Source organism: Amphiura filiformis, chromosome 20 (genome assembly GCF_039555335.1).
Source record: "Amphiura filiformis chromosome 20, Afil_fr2py, whole genome shotgun sequence".
Lineage (NCBI taxonomy): Eukaryota > Metazoa > Echinodermata > Ophiuroidea > Amphilepidida > Amphiuridae > Amphiura > Amphiura filiformis.
The window spans coordinates 21,023,531-21,043,079 of NC_092647.1; the positions used below are offsets into that span (position 1 = coordinate 21,023,531).

The window sequence follows — 19,549 nt, forward strand, 5'->3', positions numbered from 1 at the left end:
AAAATTAAATAATATACCGTAAAATTCGCATATAAGTATAATGTGCCTATAAACAAGTGCTACAGATATTTGTAAAGAAAAAGATTAACAAACTACCCTAAAATTCGTTCTTGTTCGAGGCACATACGCTTATATACGAGTTTTTACGGCATTGTGTGGGTCTGCGGTTGCAGACTGTTGCCCTCATTCGTCAACTCTCTACGAAGCATAACACAAGTACATAGGAATTGCAGACGGCTGATGGAGTTATTCTAGCGCGGTTGCGGGCGGCTTATAGTCTGGTCAATTCATCAACATGCGACGATCACGATAACATTTATACACTTCTCTTTATAAAAAATTAAATACTAAACGCTATCTTATATACCTTTGAGCCTCTTCTCTGTGCTACTCTAATAATTCACTAATAATTGTTGCACCTTTTAGTTGAAATAGTCTAGTTTTCTTTCTAGAGACTATAAGACTTGGTGATATTAGCTTACATATTAGGCATGTTTGCACATAAGTTTGACATAAGTTCGATTACAGTCGACGGGCGATCCCAATATCGAAGCAATTTGAATATGTGCCAAATCACGATTAAATATACCGCCTACAAGCATATCTACAAAAACTCATTTAGAGGCATATGCTGGCAGACGGAATTTTTTGTCAGCAAGCATTATTAAAGATAATAATTGACATGGTCCTTATTATGACGTCATTCTTACATCATTTGAAAATATACAGGGACAGGTGGGGTGGATCCAGTATTTTAAATACCGTCAAATAACCGGGGGTTGAGAGGATAAAAAAGGCTGATTTTTCGAAATTCCCACGAACATCTCCGATCCACCACTTGTATTGTATGAGAGATCAATGACTGCGCATTGTAGTGAGGGTATTGTGAAAAATCTACATATTTTGCTTTTGGAACTGAGGAATATCCTGATGCAAAGTCAGTAACCTCATTCATATCTTTTCGATTTGTTTCATTATGATATTGTCATATTTGTTTAAAAAACAGAATTTTATCTAATATTTAAATCTAACAGTCGACCAGCTATCATGGTCTATTTCACACCTTCCAGTCAGCGGCACTAGATTTTAAGACTAGTGTGTTCTGCGTTAGCATAGCGTAACTTGGTGCGTGTACATACTACTGCGAGTACGATCAAAGTGTCGATTATGTACACGCAAACAATAAAGCTACACTTCAAAGCTAGTGCCGCTGACTGGAGGTAGTGAAACAGAGCATATCGACCAATTACAAAGCGCTTTTATGCAATGTACAAATACGGGTAGTTGGTACTCGTAAATTGTAGGATACGCGCTAGCGGAAGTCATTGTTGCGTGTTTATAGCTGGACTGCCACGCAGCCTATTATTTGTTTGTTTGTTTTACTAACCAATGCAAATCTAGACTACGCGTAAGTTTAGCTAAATACCGGAAAGATTGTCTTACTTTAAAGACGCTCATAGTTCCACTCGTTCGCGGAGGTCCACTGTTGTTTAAATTGCAATTTTGCAAATTTACTTTGAAGGTTTGACTGCACGGGTTATTTGACACATTGGCAAAATATTAGATCTCAACACAATGGGCTATTCCATTTAAAATCCACACTACCCCTGTGGAAGATTTTGGAAATACCTTCCACAGGGGGTGTATGAGTTTCAAATAGAATAAACAGTTACGTAACTTCCATTTAGAAATCATCTTGAGAATGAATTACCACCCGAGCAGGCTGTCTTTAGAAGAGGAAGAGGGACAAGAAACCAAATTGGCAATTTGAGGAATTTAATGGAAAAAAATAGGGAATTCCAGCAACCATTATACCTTTGCCTCATTGACTACTCAAAGGCATTTGATTGTGTGCGGCATAGGCAGTTATGGAGAATAATGAAAGAAATGGGGTTCTCCAAGCATGTGACTGATCTGATTTGCTCATTATATCACAACCAAGAAGCCACCGTTAGAACAGAGAGTGGAGACAGTGAGTGGTTCACTATTGGCCAAGGCGTTCGTCAAGGATGCATTCTGTCACCTTACCTTTTCAACATATATGCAGAGTACATCATGAGAGCATTTGTTGGTGTTACAGGTCAGGTGTCAGTCGGAGAACGAAAGATAAACAACCTCAGATACGCTGACGACACCACCCTTATTGCAAAGTCATCAGATGAGCTTCAGGACCTTATAGACAGAGTAAAAGCAAGTAGTGAGGAATTTGGGCTGCATCTCAATGTCAAGAAAACAAAGATAATGATCTGTGGAGGAGATACAAATCAGCAAGTGAAGGTGAATGGAGAAGATGTGGAACAAGTTGACACTCTCAACTTTCTGGGATCACTTATAGACAATGCAGGGGGCAGTTCACAGGAAATCAGAAGACGCCTAGCCATGGCAAGATCATCGGCAATTGCGTTGACAGATATATGGAAAGACAGAGGTATTTCTAAAGCTACCAAGATTCATATTATGGATGCTCTGGTTTTCCCGATTGCCTTGTATGGCTGTGAAACGTGGGCGGTTGGAATGACAGACAAGAAAAAGATCTTGGCGTTTGAAATGTGGTGCTGACGGAAGATGCTGAGAATATCGTGGAAAGAACAAAAGACCAACGAATTTGTAAGAAACCAAATCGGAGACCATGCTTCCATGTGCCAAAAAAATAGATCGTTTTAAACTGGCGTATTTTGGCCACATTTCTAGAAGAGATGGTGACAGCATTGAGAAGATAATTATGCAAGGTCACATAGAAGGCAGTCGTAGAAGAGGTAGACAGAAGCTTAGATGGACTGATGGAAAACAATTAAACAATTAACAGGCCTTTCTCTCGTCGCAGCCCACCGTCTGGCTCAAGACAGAAGCTGCTAGAAATACCATCATCAACAGGGTCACAAAGGGTCAGTCATGACCCATAGGACCACGACGACGACGACGAACTTCCATTTGAAGTACTCACTCTAGTTGTGGAAGATATAGGTAAAGGCATAATACAAGAGGAATATGAGTTTCAAAATGATTAACCCTGACTAATTACATTTGAAAAACATACTCCCCTGTGGGAGATATTATCAAAATCGTCCACAGGGGTGGTGTGGATTTTAAACGGAATAGCTCAATAAAGATATCAATGGTTACAACTATACTTTGATAAGGTCGTAATTGGCGGGAATTTTAACATCGCGGATTAATATCAATATATTTTATTTAGAGAATTGTCTTGTGACACCTCGCCAGAAAATCAAATTATTAATTCAAGTCATATACTTGTCTACTTTCTTTAACATGCACATTGTAGATCTTCCAGATGAAACAATATCACTCTTAACGTGGATCTACTTTTTCGGCGTAGTGGTAAAAGCCTAACAATTCCCGCCGATTACGAGTTGATCAAAGTATATACTACACATCATTCTTAAACATAAACTGAGTTATAAATTGATCTAGAAATTTCCAGAATATCGAGTCAAATACTTAACATGAAACAAAAAATATTCGCAAAATGTGTTCAAAATAAAATCTTGATATATACTAAATCTATCTATCTATTATAGGCCAAGTAAAATAAAAAACGCGTTTCACGTGCGGGTTTTTGACAAAAAAGGAGGAAGAGGGGGCTTTTTATTTTCTACTTTTTCATCGCAAAATCGGTGTAAATACGCATAATTAGAGCTGATTTAGCGTATACAATAATGCCTGGAAAAAGAAGGAGGCCTCTTTTTATTTGCTGTTCTTCCAAAATTGTTTCTTGTATATTAGCAAGGCTATAAAGCATCTCTACTTCCAAGACATATTTCTTGAAAAGTCTCAAAAAATAAAAATATAATTGAAGAAACCTCAAAAAAGGATGCAGGAGGGAACGTGAAACATGTTTATTTTTTTTATTTGGCTTTAACTGCCGCGCTTAAAGGCATATGCAGTGATCCCCGCGTAAAGGTAATAATATTTATTGAACCATACCCTAAAACGAGGATACCAGAATCACAAAATACCCCTTTATGCCCTCAACTTCAAGGCCAGGTATTTAGCTATAATGGACTTTTACCCTTGCGAACGTCAACAGACTGCCATTATATATACATTCTTACAAACTATGTGGTATTTTGTTCACAGCTCAAATTCGATTTTTACACCTTTTTAAATAGTCTGTGCATATAATTGACAGTGACGTGTGGTCTATAATGACCACGCAGTTAGTGTATACCTAGCTTTAAAACCCCAATTCATGAACTTCTGGTGTCAACGTATTACATTAATTCCTTTGTTCGCGTAGAATCGCTATTAAACTTCCACTTGTATCGTTAAGATGTTGGCAGAATGCCGACTTGTGATTCGTCGCTTTGTTAAATTTATGTTACTCGCCAATTCTCTTTAGCACTAAAGGACAGTGGATTACGCGGGAGAGAGTCAGTGGGTACATGTAGTATATCAATAATTTAACGGTAAAATGTATTTCTTCAGCGTGACAAATAAGTAAAACATGCTCAAGAGAGCCTCATACAGGGTTACCATGCGCGTATTGGGGAGGAGGGGGCTTTGGGTATTTTAGATTGATTCTTATCATCAATCGTTAAAAGATTGACATATTTCAATCGGCCAATTTAAGAGAGTGAACAATGTAATGCCGCGCCGACAGATTCCTGCCCTCAAATACAAGAGAATGTAACAAAGGCGAATCGCTATTTGACATTCTGCGAAAATCATAACGACATTCATATGTTCATCTTTGTTAAACAGTGCGTGAAAACTAAATTACGTTAAATCAACCTTAATCTTACTGGCAATTAGAAAATTTATACGTGATAATCGTGCTTATAAAATACAGCATGTGCAGTATTAGTATAATTATTGGTATCAACTCTTAAGAGAAGAAAGACTTATTGTTATTGGTAGAAAAAGAGTGGTTAACAAATCCAAGATTGGTGATAAAGTTTGGTGGCAGTGCAAAATGAGCCTTTCTCAAGAGAAAATCAGTAATCTCTATTTTGCGTTACTCCCTCCTCTCTGGAACAGATTATATTTTTTATTATAATTTTGATTCAAAACAATCTTTTTGTATTCTGTCACTCGCTGTAACATTCAACATAACATCAACAGAAGTATTCTGAAAGTAGTTTCTCGTACCGCAGTGCAGTATAAACACGTTCATATGTATATTTCTCCTTTTCATTCACATATAATTATATCCATATCTTTTTGTAAATACTATTACAGATTATTAAATCACACACTTAAATCCCTTTCACTGATAGTGATAGAGCCGAAACGCATTTAAGTTCAAAATTCATCTGCTGTATCGGTAGTATTCCCGGTGAGTCATGAAGAAATGGCCTACTTTTCACACGCAATATCATTCTCAAAAAGCAGGTCTTTATTAAACACGATCAATCCTCAAATTCGTTATGTAAATACGCTACTTTTCATCACCATTTTGTTTACCGAGTTGTAAAACAGTTGCGGTAGTGAGGGGGTGTTCCATTGGTGCCGGTTCCACGATGGTCGACTCAAACATCACCATCTAAACCTTTGGTATAGTAAAAAGTAGCATCTTTGGTGGGCAAAGGAAATCCGTGAATAAAATCGTCACCTCAACAGACCTTACTTAAATATGGCGCCAATACCAATACAGGCATATATAGCCACACTTGAGGCATTATAATAACACATGTGGGCTTCTCGCAAGACACAGTTGTTTACACCTTACAATCCACAAAGCTTGCGGAATGACCTTGAATGAATAAGGTACCGAAACTCATACCCCGCATACCATAAACACGCGATGAAGCGTTCAGTAGTGAATGCAGGATCCTGAACTATGTCGGAGGAAACTACACGAGACCATTCTGGCCCGGTGTGTATAAATGTCTGTCGTAGTTGGCGGGAATGTTTGTACAATACAAATAGCACTTACGTTGTAACTAAAAGTTTTCCTTGTGGAATTTGAATTTGTAGATTTCACAGTGTGACTTGACTACTCTACAAAGACTGGGGGATCCACAGAAAAATACATGGACTTTTCCTTTTCCTTCTTCTGCAAACTTTCCGAAAAGCTGAAACGTGAAAACAAAAAATGTCAGCATTTATGATTAGTAATACTTGATTGGAGAAAAATGTTTAAAACGCCCTTCTATATTTAAGATTGCTTTAATTGGGTTATATTGTTTATTGTATAATGCCGCAATTGAGCTCTATATTCCATTGAAATCCACACTACTCCTATGGAAGATTTTGGAAATATCTTCCACAGGGGAAGTATGAATTTCAAATGGAATAAGCACGTTAGGCAGCTCTATTTGAATTTCATACACCCTCTGAGAAAGAATCAATAATTATGAATCTTACAAAGAGGAAGGGTGAGTTTTAAATAGAGTATATTACATATTAACGATCTGCAGAAAAGTATGAACCGTTCCTCTTTATCAAAGTACATCGACAGAAAAGGATTAATGACTTTTGTTTTTTTCAGTGCCAAGCGGGTTAAGCCACGATTGCTACCCTTGCTTAGCGAATTGCGTTATTAGCGCATAGGCACTTCATTGTTTACATAATTATGATTATAGGGACGGTTTATAGAAATCAGCTATTGGATATTATGCGCAATTCTATTACCCCCACGACCCATTATTCAAAATCGCGCACTGTGATTTGTTGAAACGCGTCACGTGACAGACCAATAATTAGCGATAAAGTGTCAAGGGCAACGAACTTTATGTTCTTCTATCATCACAGCGCACAGCAGAGCGCACAGCACACCTGCTTATGTAGGGGAGAATGGAATGTCAGGGGTGTGTTATTGTATGTGCATACCTGCTTATAGGGGAGAATGGAATGTTAGGTTGTGTTATTGGAATGTGCATACGCTTTGGCTACGCGTATCCGCTCCACCTTGAGGTAAACTGGAAATATTTGGGCAAAAAATTGATATTTTCTCTTTAAATCACACTATTTTGTGGTAATAGAATAGAAATAAAGGGTGCAGCATTATCCTTTATACGCAAATAATGTGTCCTCGGCAGTAAAAACGTTTAAATAATGGGTTCGGCTGCGCCTCACCCATTATTTACGTTTTACTGCCTCGACACATTATTTTCGTGTAAAGGATCATGCATTACCCTTTATTTCTTAAATCATGACAAGATGATACTTGAATCTTGACAATTTGTTATAGCATGGACAAAATGATGGAATGGTGGATGATTTGGGCACAGATCATACTATTCACCAATGGCCAAAGTCTGCGTGCTTTGTATGTAGTGAATTCTTGCATATGATCCTGTGTCATATACTGGGGTACTCAAAAAGGTGGCTTTGTTACATTTTGATGTGCAGCTTGGATTTCAAAACACTGTCTCTTGAGTATTCCTTCACTTAGAAGATTCAATTAGGGCTTAAATTGAGGCTAATTTATTCTATATTACTCATGTTTTTAACCCGTTTTAAAATAATTTTTAATTATTTTCTGATGACGTTTGGCATGAAATGTGCCAAGGGTGGCTGAGGATTAGGGGGAGGAGGATTAGGGGGAGGGATTCGTATAGTAAATATGATCTAAAACCCCCATTAAAAATTTGAATCTAGTAAAAAAATGTCTAAATGAACTCCCAGACATCTAAACCAAGTAAATAAATACAGAAGGTAATTTAAAAGACTAATACTTGCTCAGAATGATTGTAAATGTGGAAAAAAGAGGTGGGGTTAAATCACACCAACTTTGTGATTGTTTTTGCCCGCACTCTCATTTTTTAACCGATTTCCATAAAAAAAAAGGTGTCAAAATGCTCAGGAAGATGAACCACTTCAAATGAGACGTGTAGGTAAAATGTTTGAACCATTTCATATTTTACTATGTAACACAAAGGTACCCCAGGTTGTGACACAAGACCATATTCTTGATTACTGATCGTTTGATCGTGCGTATCTAACAAATCACGCCAGCGTTTCGTGGCTTCACGTTTACACGATAGAGTATTGGGTTTACGTGATCGAGCATTGAGCGTCTTCGCGTTGGGATTTTACCTGTTGGTGAAATTAATCTGTGGATTTGAAGCTCTACTATAAACTTATACCAATCACCAACAGTCCTAGCAAATTGTTCCAAGAACAGAAGTAGTGCGTCATACGAAACTGCTGACGCATACCGCGTATTTTTAATGTAGATGCTTGGGTTTCTCTAGTAGAGATGCCATTAATAAACCTACCTTATTAAAATCTGGTCTACCAGGTTCGGTCCTCGTTTTCAGCCCTGTAACTGCATCCCTATGTCCTTTGGCATGCATGATATCTAGCGCCATCTGTAGTCCAATACCCATCATGTCCGTTTTATCTCTGGCTGCTGTCATGAACATGTGCATCTCTAGAAATCTATCTGATGGGATCTTGGCTTGATTAACTTCGAGTTGAGCTAACAAACTGACAAACCATTCGAAACACTTTTGATGTCTGTTAATCCAGATGAAATCAACCTGAGTTTCAACAAAAGTAAGTTATTTTTATTCTACAAAAATAAAATATAAACTGATATTTTTGGCCATTGAAGGTAAGGATTAAAGTTGATTTTAAAAATAAAGCAATTTTTTTGACAAAAAGTAAATTAGCACTTGTTTTTGCTTATTATATCAAGAAGGAAATCAAAGTGGAGGATTGCAATGACACCTGCCAATGTGTGACCTTCAATTAGTATTGTTAATCAAAATTTAGTCAAAGATTGCGTCAACTTATCTCCTAGTAGCTTTTATTTTCAATGACGTGTTCTGATATGAGCAGATAACAAAATATGACGAGATATTTTAATCACAATTACACAATAAGTGTTGGTCTCATTAATGGACGAATGTATCCTGTAGGATATGTATAGTATATTGAAATGTCAAGCAGTGAAATATCCTTTCAGACATTCCATAATTAACACCAGGCTAAAATGTCATAATAGTATACCACAAAATGATTGCAATTGCGCCTGTCAATTGCAGTCCCCGCCCCCGGGCAATAGCGGGGACCTAGCCGGGACTTAGCCTGGGATGTAACAGCTCATTGGGTCCCCGCACTGCCGGGACATAGCCGGACTTATACAATGTTATACGGGAATGTAATGCATCTCGAAAGGGGCGAGGATCTACCCAGGACGTTATAAAAGGGTCATCTCAACTGTGCAGGGTCGTAAGCGGGGGAAACACTGATCTGTTCTATCCATTTACCAGTGAAACGGTATTGGTAAATCAAGCCAAGACATAATATTATTTTTAGGTAATTCCATTTCATTTTCCTATCCAGATCGCGTAGTACCCTTTTGATTTCAATCCTGCATTATGTCCTTATGAGCGCGCCGTACGTAGCCAATCAATTATCTCCGTCAGCCAATTGGCGCGCCGTACGATCAATCAATTATCTCCGTGTCCAATCGGAGCGCGCGTTGGCTGGGGCCTGCCAGGCTCCCCTCGTGGTATCTTTCTTTTGCTCTGCGGATTCATATTGATAGGCAAGTTTTGAGATTCGCTGTTAGAAATACTCTGATATTTCATATAAATCGCGGTTTGGATGAATTTAAATGATATTAGACTGTCAGGAATATGTTCTAGATCCTTCACATGAGTTATTTTGGTTGTGGTCTTGTTGTAAAATGTGTAATTTGATGATTATCTCCGTTTATGTTTTTGTCGGAATTGCTTGTTGCAGTTCGCACATGGTTTCGATGTGTGAGTCGTGGTTTCTCAAAATTTCTAAAGATTTCGTCTTCCATTTTTCTCTTTAAAGTCATCCTGTGCACGTAGTATTATCAAACGTTGGGCTCATACGGATCAGCAAATATTCCTGACCAGTTGATATCATTGTTGCATTTGGGGCATTCAGTCTGGCCAAGGGGAAGGTATTTTTAAATATTTTGGCGATATAAAATTATGAAAATAGTTGCATGTTTTGAGTCAAAGATCACTACGCGTTGAGTGCATGAGTGCGCGTATGCATGTACCATCTAATTAACGTGGGGATGTTATTTTATATTATTGGAGCGTGATGGTACAAATGTTTATGTTGACATTTAATTGCTGAGATTATTTTATTCGGGTGATCCTTCCCTTTCGCCATCCTATAATTGCAATGCGCTGTATTTATTTATGTCTTGTCGCCTTGCTCAAGTTTTTCTCAGATATTTATGTAAACTTTTTGAGATTATATACAGGCAGTTTTGGTCATGTTCGAACGTCCTGCATCTTGAATCTTTTAGATAAATACATGCATGTCATATGTAAACAAAGAATATTGACGTTCTCTAAAACATGTGAAAATAATATAAATTTAGGATTATTATTATCGGTCACACCCATACCAAATATTTTAATTGTCATGTAAGCCACTTTTATTTTATTTCTGCTTTGGAGAAAGATACTTAAAATGTCATGTGACTTTATTTATGCATTGGTGGAAGTATACCTAGATTGTCATGTAGAGGGCCTATGATCCTATTTAGGCCTATGCATTGTGTATAACTTGAATTGCTATGGTTCATTTATATATTCGTGGTAAGTACTCACGGAAAGACGTGGTAAGTGATGGGCAGTGTTGTTTATTTATTTATTTTATTGTATTTTTATTGGTTCCAACGGACTCTGTGCATATGTTTGCTCTTGTAGGATATACTTAGGCCTACAGGCCTGAGTGGATTATCAACTAAGATGGAGAGTAGGGATTAACGCCGGCCCTGTGAGTTACCCGGGGTTAATCCTGAGTGGATTATCAACTAAGATGGAGAGTAGGGATTAACGCCGGCCCTGTGAGTTACCCGGGTTAATCCTGAGTGGATTATCAACTAAGATGGAGAGTAGGGATTAACGCCGGCCCTGTGAGTTACCCGGGGTTAATCCTGAGTGGATTATCAACTAAGATGGAGAGTAGGGATTAACGCCGGCCCTGTGAGTTACCCGGGTTAATCCTGAGTGGATTATCAACTAAGATGGAGAGTAGGGATTAACGCCGGCCCTGTGAGTTACCCGGGGTTAATCCTGAGTGGATTATCAACTAAGATGGAGAGTAGGGATTAACGCCGGCCCTGTGAGTTACCCGGGGTTAATCCTGAGTGGATTATCAACTAAGATGGAGAGTAGGGATTAACGCCGGCCCTGTGAGTTACCCGGGGTTAATCCTGAGTGGATTATCAACTAAGATGGAGAGTAGGGATTAACGCCGGCCCTGTGAGTTACCCGGGTTAATCCTGAGTGGATTATCAACTAAGATGGAGAGTAGGGATTAACGCCGGCCCTGTGAGTTACCCGGGGTTAATCCTGAGTGGATTATCAACTAAGATGGAGAGTAGGGATTAACGCCGGCCCTGTGAGTTACCCGGGGTTAATCCTGAGTGGATTATCAACTAAGATGGAGAGTAGGGATTAACGCCGGCCCTGTGAGTTACCCGGGTTAATCCTGAGTGGATTATCAACTAAGATGGAGAGTAGGGATTAACGCCGGCCCTGTGAGTTACCCGGGGTTAATCCTGAGTGGATTATCAACTAAGATGGAGAGTAGGGATTAACGCCGGCCCTGTGAGTTACCCGGGTTAATCCTGAGTGATTATCAACTAAGATGGGAGTAGGGATTAACGCCGGCCCTGTGAGTTACCCGGGGTTAATCCTGAGTGGAGTATCAAATAAATGGAGTAGTATTCCTTAGAGTTACGTCAACTAAGAGCTAAGTCTGAGGAGTACTGTGGTATTTGGGAGGAGGTTATTTTGGTGAGTTATATATTTTATGAGTAAGGGAGGAGGCTGTTTTGGTGAGTTATATATTTTTATGATTGCGGGGCGGAGGCTATTTTAGTGAGTTATATTCTTTTACTTTTGGGGAGGAGACAAATTGTGAGCCTAATTATTTACATTGGAGGAGACGAGTTTTATTTTATAGTAGAGGGAGGTGAGAATATTTTATATAGTAGAGTTGAGATACATTATTTTTTTTACGTGGTACATATTGTATTATGTTATGTGATAGGCACGGTCCGTTGGAATCATATTGTTTTTTTATGTGTATTATGAAATGGTGATGATACATAGAGATGCATGCCTCTGGTGTGACATTTTTTATGTATTATCGAAAATCTGGTCAGCACCTAGAGGGGAGCTATGCTGACCAAATTTTCATTTCGCAAAAAGTAGTTGTGTTTTATAGGATTTTTCTATAGATTTTATGATGATACTTTATTAATACATGCTTGCATGTGTTCGTAAGTGTCATCTCTATTAGCATGCGCTGAGCGGAGCCATGCTGCCCAAATTTTCATTTTGTGCTAAATTACTTAGGTCTTTTTTCGTACGTCTAATATGTGTAATCACATGTAACGCTTTTAACGTTCTTATAACCTTTTTCTTTTGCTCTGCGGATTCATATTGATAGGTGAGGGAGGGTGCTAGCCGAGTTATTACAGAAGCCATTGCAGGAGTAGGGTGCCAGAGTATTGTGTGACTGAATCCTGTATGTGTAGTCTGGAGTTACGTAAATAAAATATTGTTGGAGATAATGAAGACAAATACTACGTGTGTTGTTTAGATGCACTTTTGCTTATAAAAGGTACTCTGACAGTGGGGTTCTGCCTCCCACGACTTGCCCACGTCTCATACAAAAATTGTCGTGTTCCCATTCCTGGGGACTGGTGTCAACCCGGCCACCTGACACTTCATATGCCAAGTTACAGTCTAACCAAGTATTTATTTATTTTTTTAAAGACCACATTGAGACATTCACCTATCTTGGCAATCGGCCGTCCCGCCACAAATTGGTGTCAGAAGTGGGATCAGAGTATTATAAGCAGAACTACAATAGGTGCAGTACCATGGCGGGGAGAGAAGGAGGAAAGGGAGAAGGAGGTGAAGATGGGGTTAGAGGAGTTGAAGGAAGCACTAGAGGGATGGACACTCCGGGTAATGAGAGAGACAGAAGATATTTATTACTTGATGAGACACCGCCACCTTTCGAGAGTGGCAAAGAACAGAGAGGAGTGGAGCATACGGGAGGCACCGGGATGGAAGGATTGGACCAGCGTAAGATTAGAGTGATAGGAGGCAGTGAGAGAGGGGAAAGTATTTGTGACACTATGTCAATGCCACCCAATTCTCTAGTTGGCCCTGACATACGAAGGAGATATGCCCATAAATGGGAAGGCATGGATGACTCTGGTGACATTCAGGCGAGTTTCCGGTGGGAGAGAATGGAGAACTGGAGGCAAACAAGAGGGGAGGGGATAACCCCGAGAGCCTATGAGGGTAAACCACGTGGTGGCCCGATTTATTTTGGGGAAAGCGAGGTGCCCATCAAGAGGGAGAAAGGACACAGTGGCTTAGAGATCTTGAGGAGAGGAGAAAGGGGCAAAGTGTGTATTGAGGATGAATTGGACCGTGACCGTCGGGAGAGGAGTAGACAGAGGGAGAAAGGGGAGGCTCATTCCGGTCACGATTCACACTTAAGGAGTGAGCAAGAGGATATGGTGAGGCGGGAAAGGATAATGACCTGGAGTGAGCAGCGAGAAAGGGAGAGGGAGACATTTGAGGCCCAAAAGCGGGCATGGGAGTGCCAGTATGCACGCCAGGTGGCTGAAGTGAGGGGAATGAGTGAACAGCACCGCGCAATGGAAGCACAACGGCAAGTTGCGGAGGAACGGGCCCGGGAGAAAGAGGAACGGCTGAGGAAGAAGGAAGCCTACTTAGAACGGGAGGCACTGCTTAAAGAAAATGAGAATAAACTCTGGGAAGCAGACCTGGAAGATAGGAGACGGGTGGTACAGCATGAGGCAGAGGAGGAAGAGAGGCAAGGACTAAGGAATAAGGAAGAAGATAGGAGGTTGCAGCGGTGGAAGGAGGAATTGGAGGAGCGGGAGCGTAGGATGCTAGAGGAAAGAGCTCGGTTGGCTCAGATCCAAGAAGCAATGACTTCTGAGAGAATGGAGTCAGGCTTTGTGATAGGGGAAAGGACCCGGGGTGTGACTGCCGGATGGACTGGTAGATCTACGGGGCGTAACGGGAGTCCATCACCACATGATACAGGATATGCGGGGGCGTCTGGTACTGGCGGGAGAGTCGGGTATAATGCAGAGAGGGACTTTCAGGAAACTTTTTCGCCTGAAGAATGCGATACTCGTACGGTACCAGATTTGTATGTGCCACCACCCCTGCGACGAGAGAGGAGAGTACGAAATGAACAGGAGTATGTGAGTAGAACCAAACCCAAGCCGAAACGGGAAAAAGATACCCGGAGTTTCGATGGGAAGACACCGTGGAAGGACTTTATCATCCACTTCGAAGCGTGTAAAGAATACAACCAATGGACTGAGGAGGCGGCCAGGTACCAGCTTTTTACCTGTTGTAAGGATGACGCCTTGGCGATTTTGAGTGTCAATGACGTGGACCCGAGGGAAATATCCTATAAGGATTTGGTGGCTCTACTGCAGAAAGAATTTGGACCACGGGAGTGCCCAGAGAGTTATTTCCAGAAACTGTCTAGGAGAGAACAACTACCAGGTGAGACCTTAGCTGCTTTAGGGCAAGAGATGAAAAGGTTGACGGCGCTAGCTTATCCAGGAACAGAGAAGCTGGAAAGAGATAGAATCGCGAGACATCATTTCAAGAACGCGGTGAGCGACCAAGACCTCCGTACAGAGTTGTTTCGGAGTAGGCCAGAGACATTGGAAGCTGCCGTGCGCATAGCCGAGGAGGTAGAGTCATTCCTGAAAACTGAAAAGTCGAGAGGCCGCGGTAAATTGGCTTATAGCCGTGTTGCCGGGGCAGAGGTATTGACCGATAGTAAGGTGGCGGTGATGGAGGCCAGAATGAACTCAATGGATACTTCACTGAAAGCGGTTGAGAAGTTGGTGCAGGATACTGCTCAGAAGGCAGAGGGGTATAGGGGACCACGGGCTCCGCCAATGGCTAATAAATCACCAAGGGGGCCAGGAGACTACCGGCGGGGACCAAGTAGGGGGGCAACAGGAGGGCTGTTTCCAGTGCGGGCGGCCGGGTCATTTTGCCAGGGAATGTCCTAATTCGGTCTGTTTTCGGTGTAGTGAATCTGGTCACCAGGCTAGGCAGTGCCCACACAATGATGTCGTATGCTTCCGCTGTGGGAAAGAGGGGCATATGGCCCGGGACTGCAGAGACTTTTCGGGAAACGAGCAAAGGCCAACCCAGGGCCTGGAGTCCGGCCAACGACCGAGTGGGGCCCACGTCAACAGTAGAAACCGGGACAATGGGGGGAAGCGGGGATATCGGGTCGTTGACTGGTGAAATGGAGGAAATTGTGCTTCCAAATACAGAATTAGAAATTTGGGTGCCCACTGATGTGAATGGGGAGGCGGCAACATTCTTACTTGATACGGGTACGTCTCACACAATAGTCACACTCGAGATGTTCTTACTAATACCAGAGGAGAGACGACCGAGGTTGGATGTCCCAAATGTTATCTTGAAACAGGCTGCTGGCAGTCGGGTTAAGGTGTGGGGCAGAGCCGCCCTGGAGGTTACAGTCGGCAAGAAGAGGGTGAAGCTGCTGGTGGTGGTCGGACAGGTTACCAGCGATATGTTGGGTATGGATTTTCTTAGAGCTACGGAGCCCAAATTGGATTTTGGGCTGTTGCAACTACAATGGGAGGACTGTATAGTACAATGTGCGACCACTCCAGGGGCTGTGCGCCCACCGAGATTGTTAGCGGTAAACGATACGGAGGTACCTGCGGGACACTCGATGATAGTGTCCGCACTTGTGTCTGGATTGAACTCTGAGAAGGGAACCTTGGGGGTGGTGGAGCCACTGGGGAGGAGTAGGCTAATAGAGCGTGGTATTCTAGTAGCTCGGTGTGTGGTGAAAGCTCAAGATAGGGTGGTACCTGTCACAGTGGCGAATGTGGGAAACCGACCATATGTAATAAAACACGGGACTACCTTAGCTAAGATAGCAGAAGTAGAGGAGGGAGAAGTGTGTGAGACTAGAACGTTGACCATGAATGAATCTGACGGTGAAGAAGTGGGACCAAAAGATGGGGGTGCAATACCAGGGATGCCTCCCTATTTAGAAGAGTTAGCCAGACGGAGTACTGATGGCCTGGATCTGGGGGACAGGGCCAAAGTAAAGGGATTATTGATTGCATATCAGGATGTCTTTTCCAGTGGAGAGTTTGACATCGGTAGAACCACATGGGTTAAGCATAACATAGATACAGGTGATGCAGCACCCATTAGACAACGTGTGAGGAGATCATCACCACAGCAAAGGGCTGAGGTGGAAAGACAAGTGGGGGAGTTGTTGGCTAGAGGGCTGATACAACCCTCGGATAGTCCGTGGTCAAGTCCAGTGGTGTTGGTGGCCAAGAAAGACGGTTCTAAGAGGCTGTGTTTAGATTACAGGAAAGTAAATGACGTCACAAGAAAGGATGCGTACTGCGCTGCCGCGGATTGACGATTCTTTAGATTCTCTGGGCGGAGCCAAATTTTTCTCTACTTTGGACTTGGCCTCGGGCTATTGGCAGGTGGAGATGAGCAAAGACGCTCGAGATAAGTCAGCATTTTCGACTCCCAGTGGACTATATGCGTGGAATGTGCTTCCATTTGGCCTATGCAATGCACCCTCAACGTTCGAGCGGCTAATGGAGAGAGTTTTAGCAGGATTACGTTGGGAAATCCTTCTGGTATACTTGGATGACGTTATCGTCTTTGGGAATAGCATTCCAGAGTCGGTAGTTCGGTTAGAGAGGGTTTTGTTAAGGCTGAGGGCTGCGGGCTTGAAATTGAAACCATCCAAATGTCATTTGTTCCAAAAACGTGTCTCCTATCTGGGTCATGTCGTGTCGGAAGAGGGAATACACACTGATCCCGAGAAGATTGAAGCTGTACAGAATTGGCCCACGCCGGGACGACCACACAAGTGAGGAGCTTTTTGGGATTGGCATCTTACTATAGGCGTTTCATTAAGGGTTTTGCTGAGATTGCATCGCCGCTTCACCACATCACCAAGAAGAGTGTGTCGTTTGAATGGACTAGTGAGTGTGAAGTGGCGTTTAGTGCTTTGAGGAATGCCTTGGTGAGTGCGCCGATTCTGGCCTATCCACAGCCTGTGGGGCAGTACTACTTGGATACTGACGCAAGTGCGTTCGCGATAGGGGGTGTACTTTCACAAATGCAAGGGGGATTGGAGAAGGTGATTGCATTTGGTAGTATGGCACTCAAGACCGCCGAGAAGAATTATTGTGTGACTAGAAGGGAACTTCTGGCCATAGTGATGTTTTTGAAGAAATTCCGACACTATTTAGGAGGAGGCTGTGTAAGGGTTAGGACGGATCACGGGTCACTTAGGTGGTTGTGTAATTTCAAGAACCCGGAAGGTCAGTTGGCTCGGTGGTTGGAGGTACTAGCCAGTTTTCACGTGGAACTGGAGTATCGGCCCGGAAGTGGCACCAAATGCCGATGGGCTGTCGCGACGTCCTTGCAGACAGTGTGGCAGGATGGATGGAAAGAATTTGGAAAGGGCGAGGGCAGAGGTTGGTGCGGAGATGGTACCACAGTTGTGCGAGGTAGGATGCCAGACAGATGGAGATGGTCGGGAAATTACGCAGCGTGAGTCCAACAGCGGAGACTTCCAGGAAACAGTGTCCTCACGCATGCTACGGGTAGACGAGGTAGCACAGGATACCACCGAAGAAGGGAGTGAACTAAGACTCTGGCTGAACGCTATGTTGGAATTTCACAGCGGGGTTGTCCCCGAGGATATGGAGGAGGTGGAAGTTTTAGTAGACGCATATTTGGAAGAGGTTAGAGAAGAGTACATGGGGCTTACGGGCCAGGGTTCTAGTTTGAGTGAGTGCAGTATGCAGCAGGTCAAAGTGACTCTCGATGGAGTGCAGCCTAATAACAAGGACGGGGAGGGGGGCTACGAGCCATTAGTTGTATGCCACACCCGCAGCATAGGCACTACTCCTGAGATTACGTTTGAAAAGATTAGAGGGGAACAGTTACTGGACGAGACGATCGCACCGATTCTCCAGATGAAAGAAACGTCAGAGGAGAAGCCGGCTTGGGAAACAGTTTCGCCACTGTCCTCGCAGACAAAGACTTACTGGGCCCAGTGGGAAATGATGGTCGTGAAAGAAGGAGTCTTAACCAAACGATGGGAGGATAATGAAGGAAGGGCGGTGAAGTGGCTGATAGTCTTACCTAGGACTTTGAGAGGGAGAGTGATGGATGAGTTACATTCATCGAAGGCTGCGGGTCACTTGGGGAGAAACAAGGTTTTACCGAAGTTGAGGGCACGGTATTATTGGGCAGGAATGACTATGGACTTACGAGCCTACCTGCGGCAGTGTAGGGGCTGCGCTCAACGGAACGCACCTCAGCAGAAACAAAGAGCACCGTTACAGCAATATCGAGTGGGGGCGCCGTTGGAGCGGATCGCCGTTGATGTACTTGGTCCCCTGCCCCGGACAGAGGGTGGAAATGAGTATATCTTGGTCATGGGTGACTACTGGACGAAGTGGATGGAGACCTATGCAATCCCGGACCAGCAAGCTGAAACTGTGGCGAAGAAGTTAGTGGAGGAGTTTGTATGTAGGTTTGGGGTGCCGTTAGAAATCCATTCGGACCAGGGACGCAATTTCGAGTCTACTGTGTTTAAAGAAATGTGCCAGATATTAGGCATTAACAAGACACGTACCACTGCCTATAACCCTAAGTCAGATGGGATGGTTGAGAGGTACAACAAGACGATAGTGAACGCAGTGGCCCTAATGATTGACCCTCATAAGAACCAGCGAGACTGGGATCAGTACCTTCCCTATGTTGGTTTCGCATATCGAGCTAGTGTGCAAGAAAGTACAGGGGAGAGCCCAAACATGATGATGCTGGGAAGGGAGGTGCGCCTGCCGGTTGACCTAGTACTAGGAGGTGTACCCAATGAAAGAGAATGCGAAAGCGACTATGCGGAGTGCTTAAGGGAGAAGATAAGGGAGATACATGAACGTGCCCGGGTAGCGCTTGCATCCAGCCTGAAGAGACAAAAGAGGAACTATGACAGGGCTGCGCGAGGACCAGTGTATAAGGAAGGGCAGTTTGTCTGGCTGCACGATACTCAGCGGCGGCCGAAGCTCTCAAAGAAACTGGGACTTCCTTGGCAAGGACCGTACTTGGTGGTAAAAGTACTGTCGGCTGTGACATATAGGATACAGAAGGTTAAGAAGGGGAAAACCAAAGTAGTCCACGCTGACAGACTTAAGCTATATGAGGGACAGGCGTTAGTAAGGTGGAAGTACAAGGAACCATGGCTGGTAACCGAAGAGGGTCCGAAGGTGCATGAGGAGATGGGGGAGGATGGTGGTGAAGGAGGGAGCGAGCAGCAGAAGGAGGTGGTAACCGAAGATGGTCAGAAGGTGCATGAAGAGATGGGAGAGGATGGTGGTGAAGGAGGGAGCGTACAGCGGAAGGAGGTGGTAACAGTAGGTGTGGGGAAGGAGGATAAGAGAGAGGAACTAGTGAACAGCGGAAGGAAGAGTTAGGGAAAAGAGAGGGAAGTAGTGAACAGCGGAAGGGAGAGTTAGGGAAAGTTGGGG

The 19,549-nt window shown here is 43.0% G+C and overlaps 1 protein-coding gene across 1 annotated transcript in view; it reads right to left on the reverse strand.

Annotated features, from left to right (window-relative positions):
• Positions 1 to 463: 463 nt before the first annotated feature.
• Positions 464 to 19,549, reverse strand: part of LOC140141855 (NADPH oxidase 5-like) — a 201,293-nt gene continuing 182,207 nt past the window's right edge. Inside the window, 3 exon segments of the mRNA XM_072163726.1 lie at positions 464 to 1,629; positions 1,679 to 6,035; positions 8,184 to 8,447. Coding sequence (XP_072019827.1) covers positions 5,904 to 6,035; positions 8,184 to 8,447 — 396 coding nt within the window. The 3' untranslated portion in view covers positions 464 to 1,629; positions 1,679 to 5,903.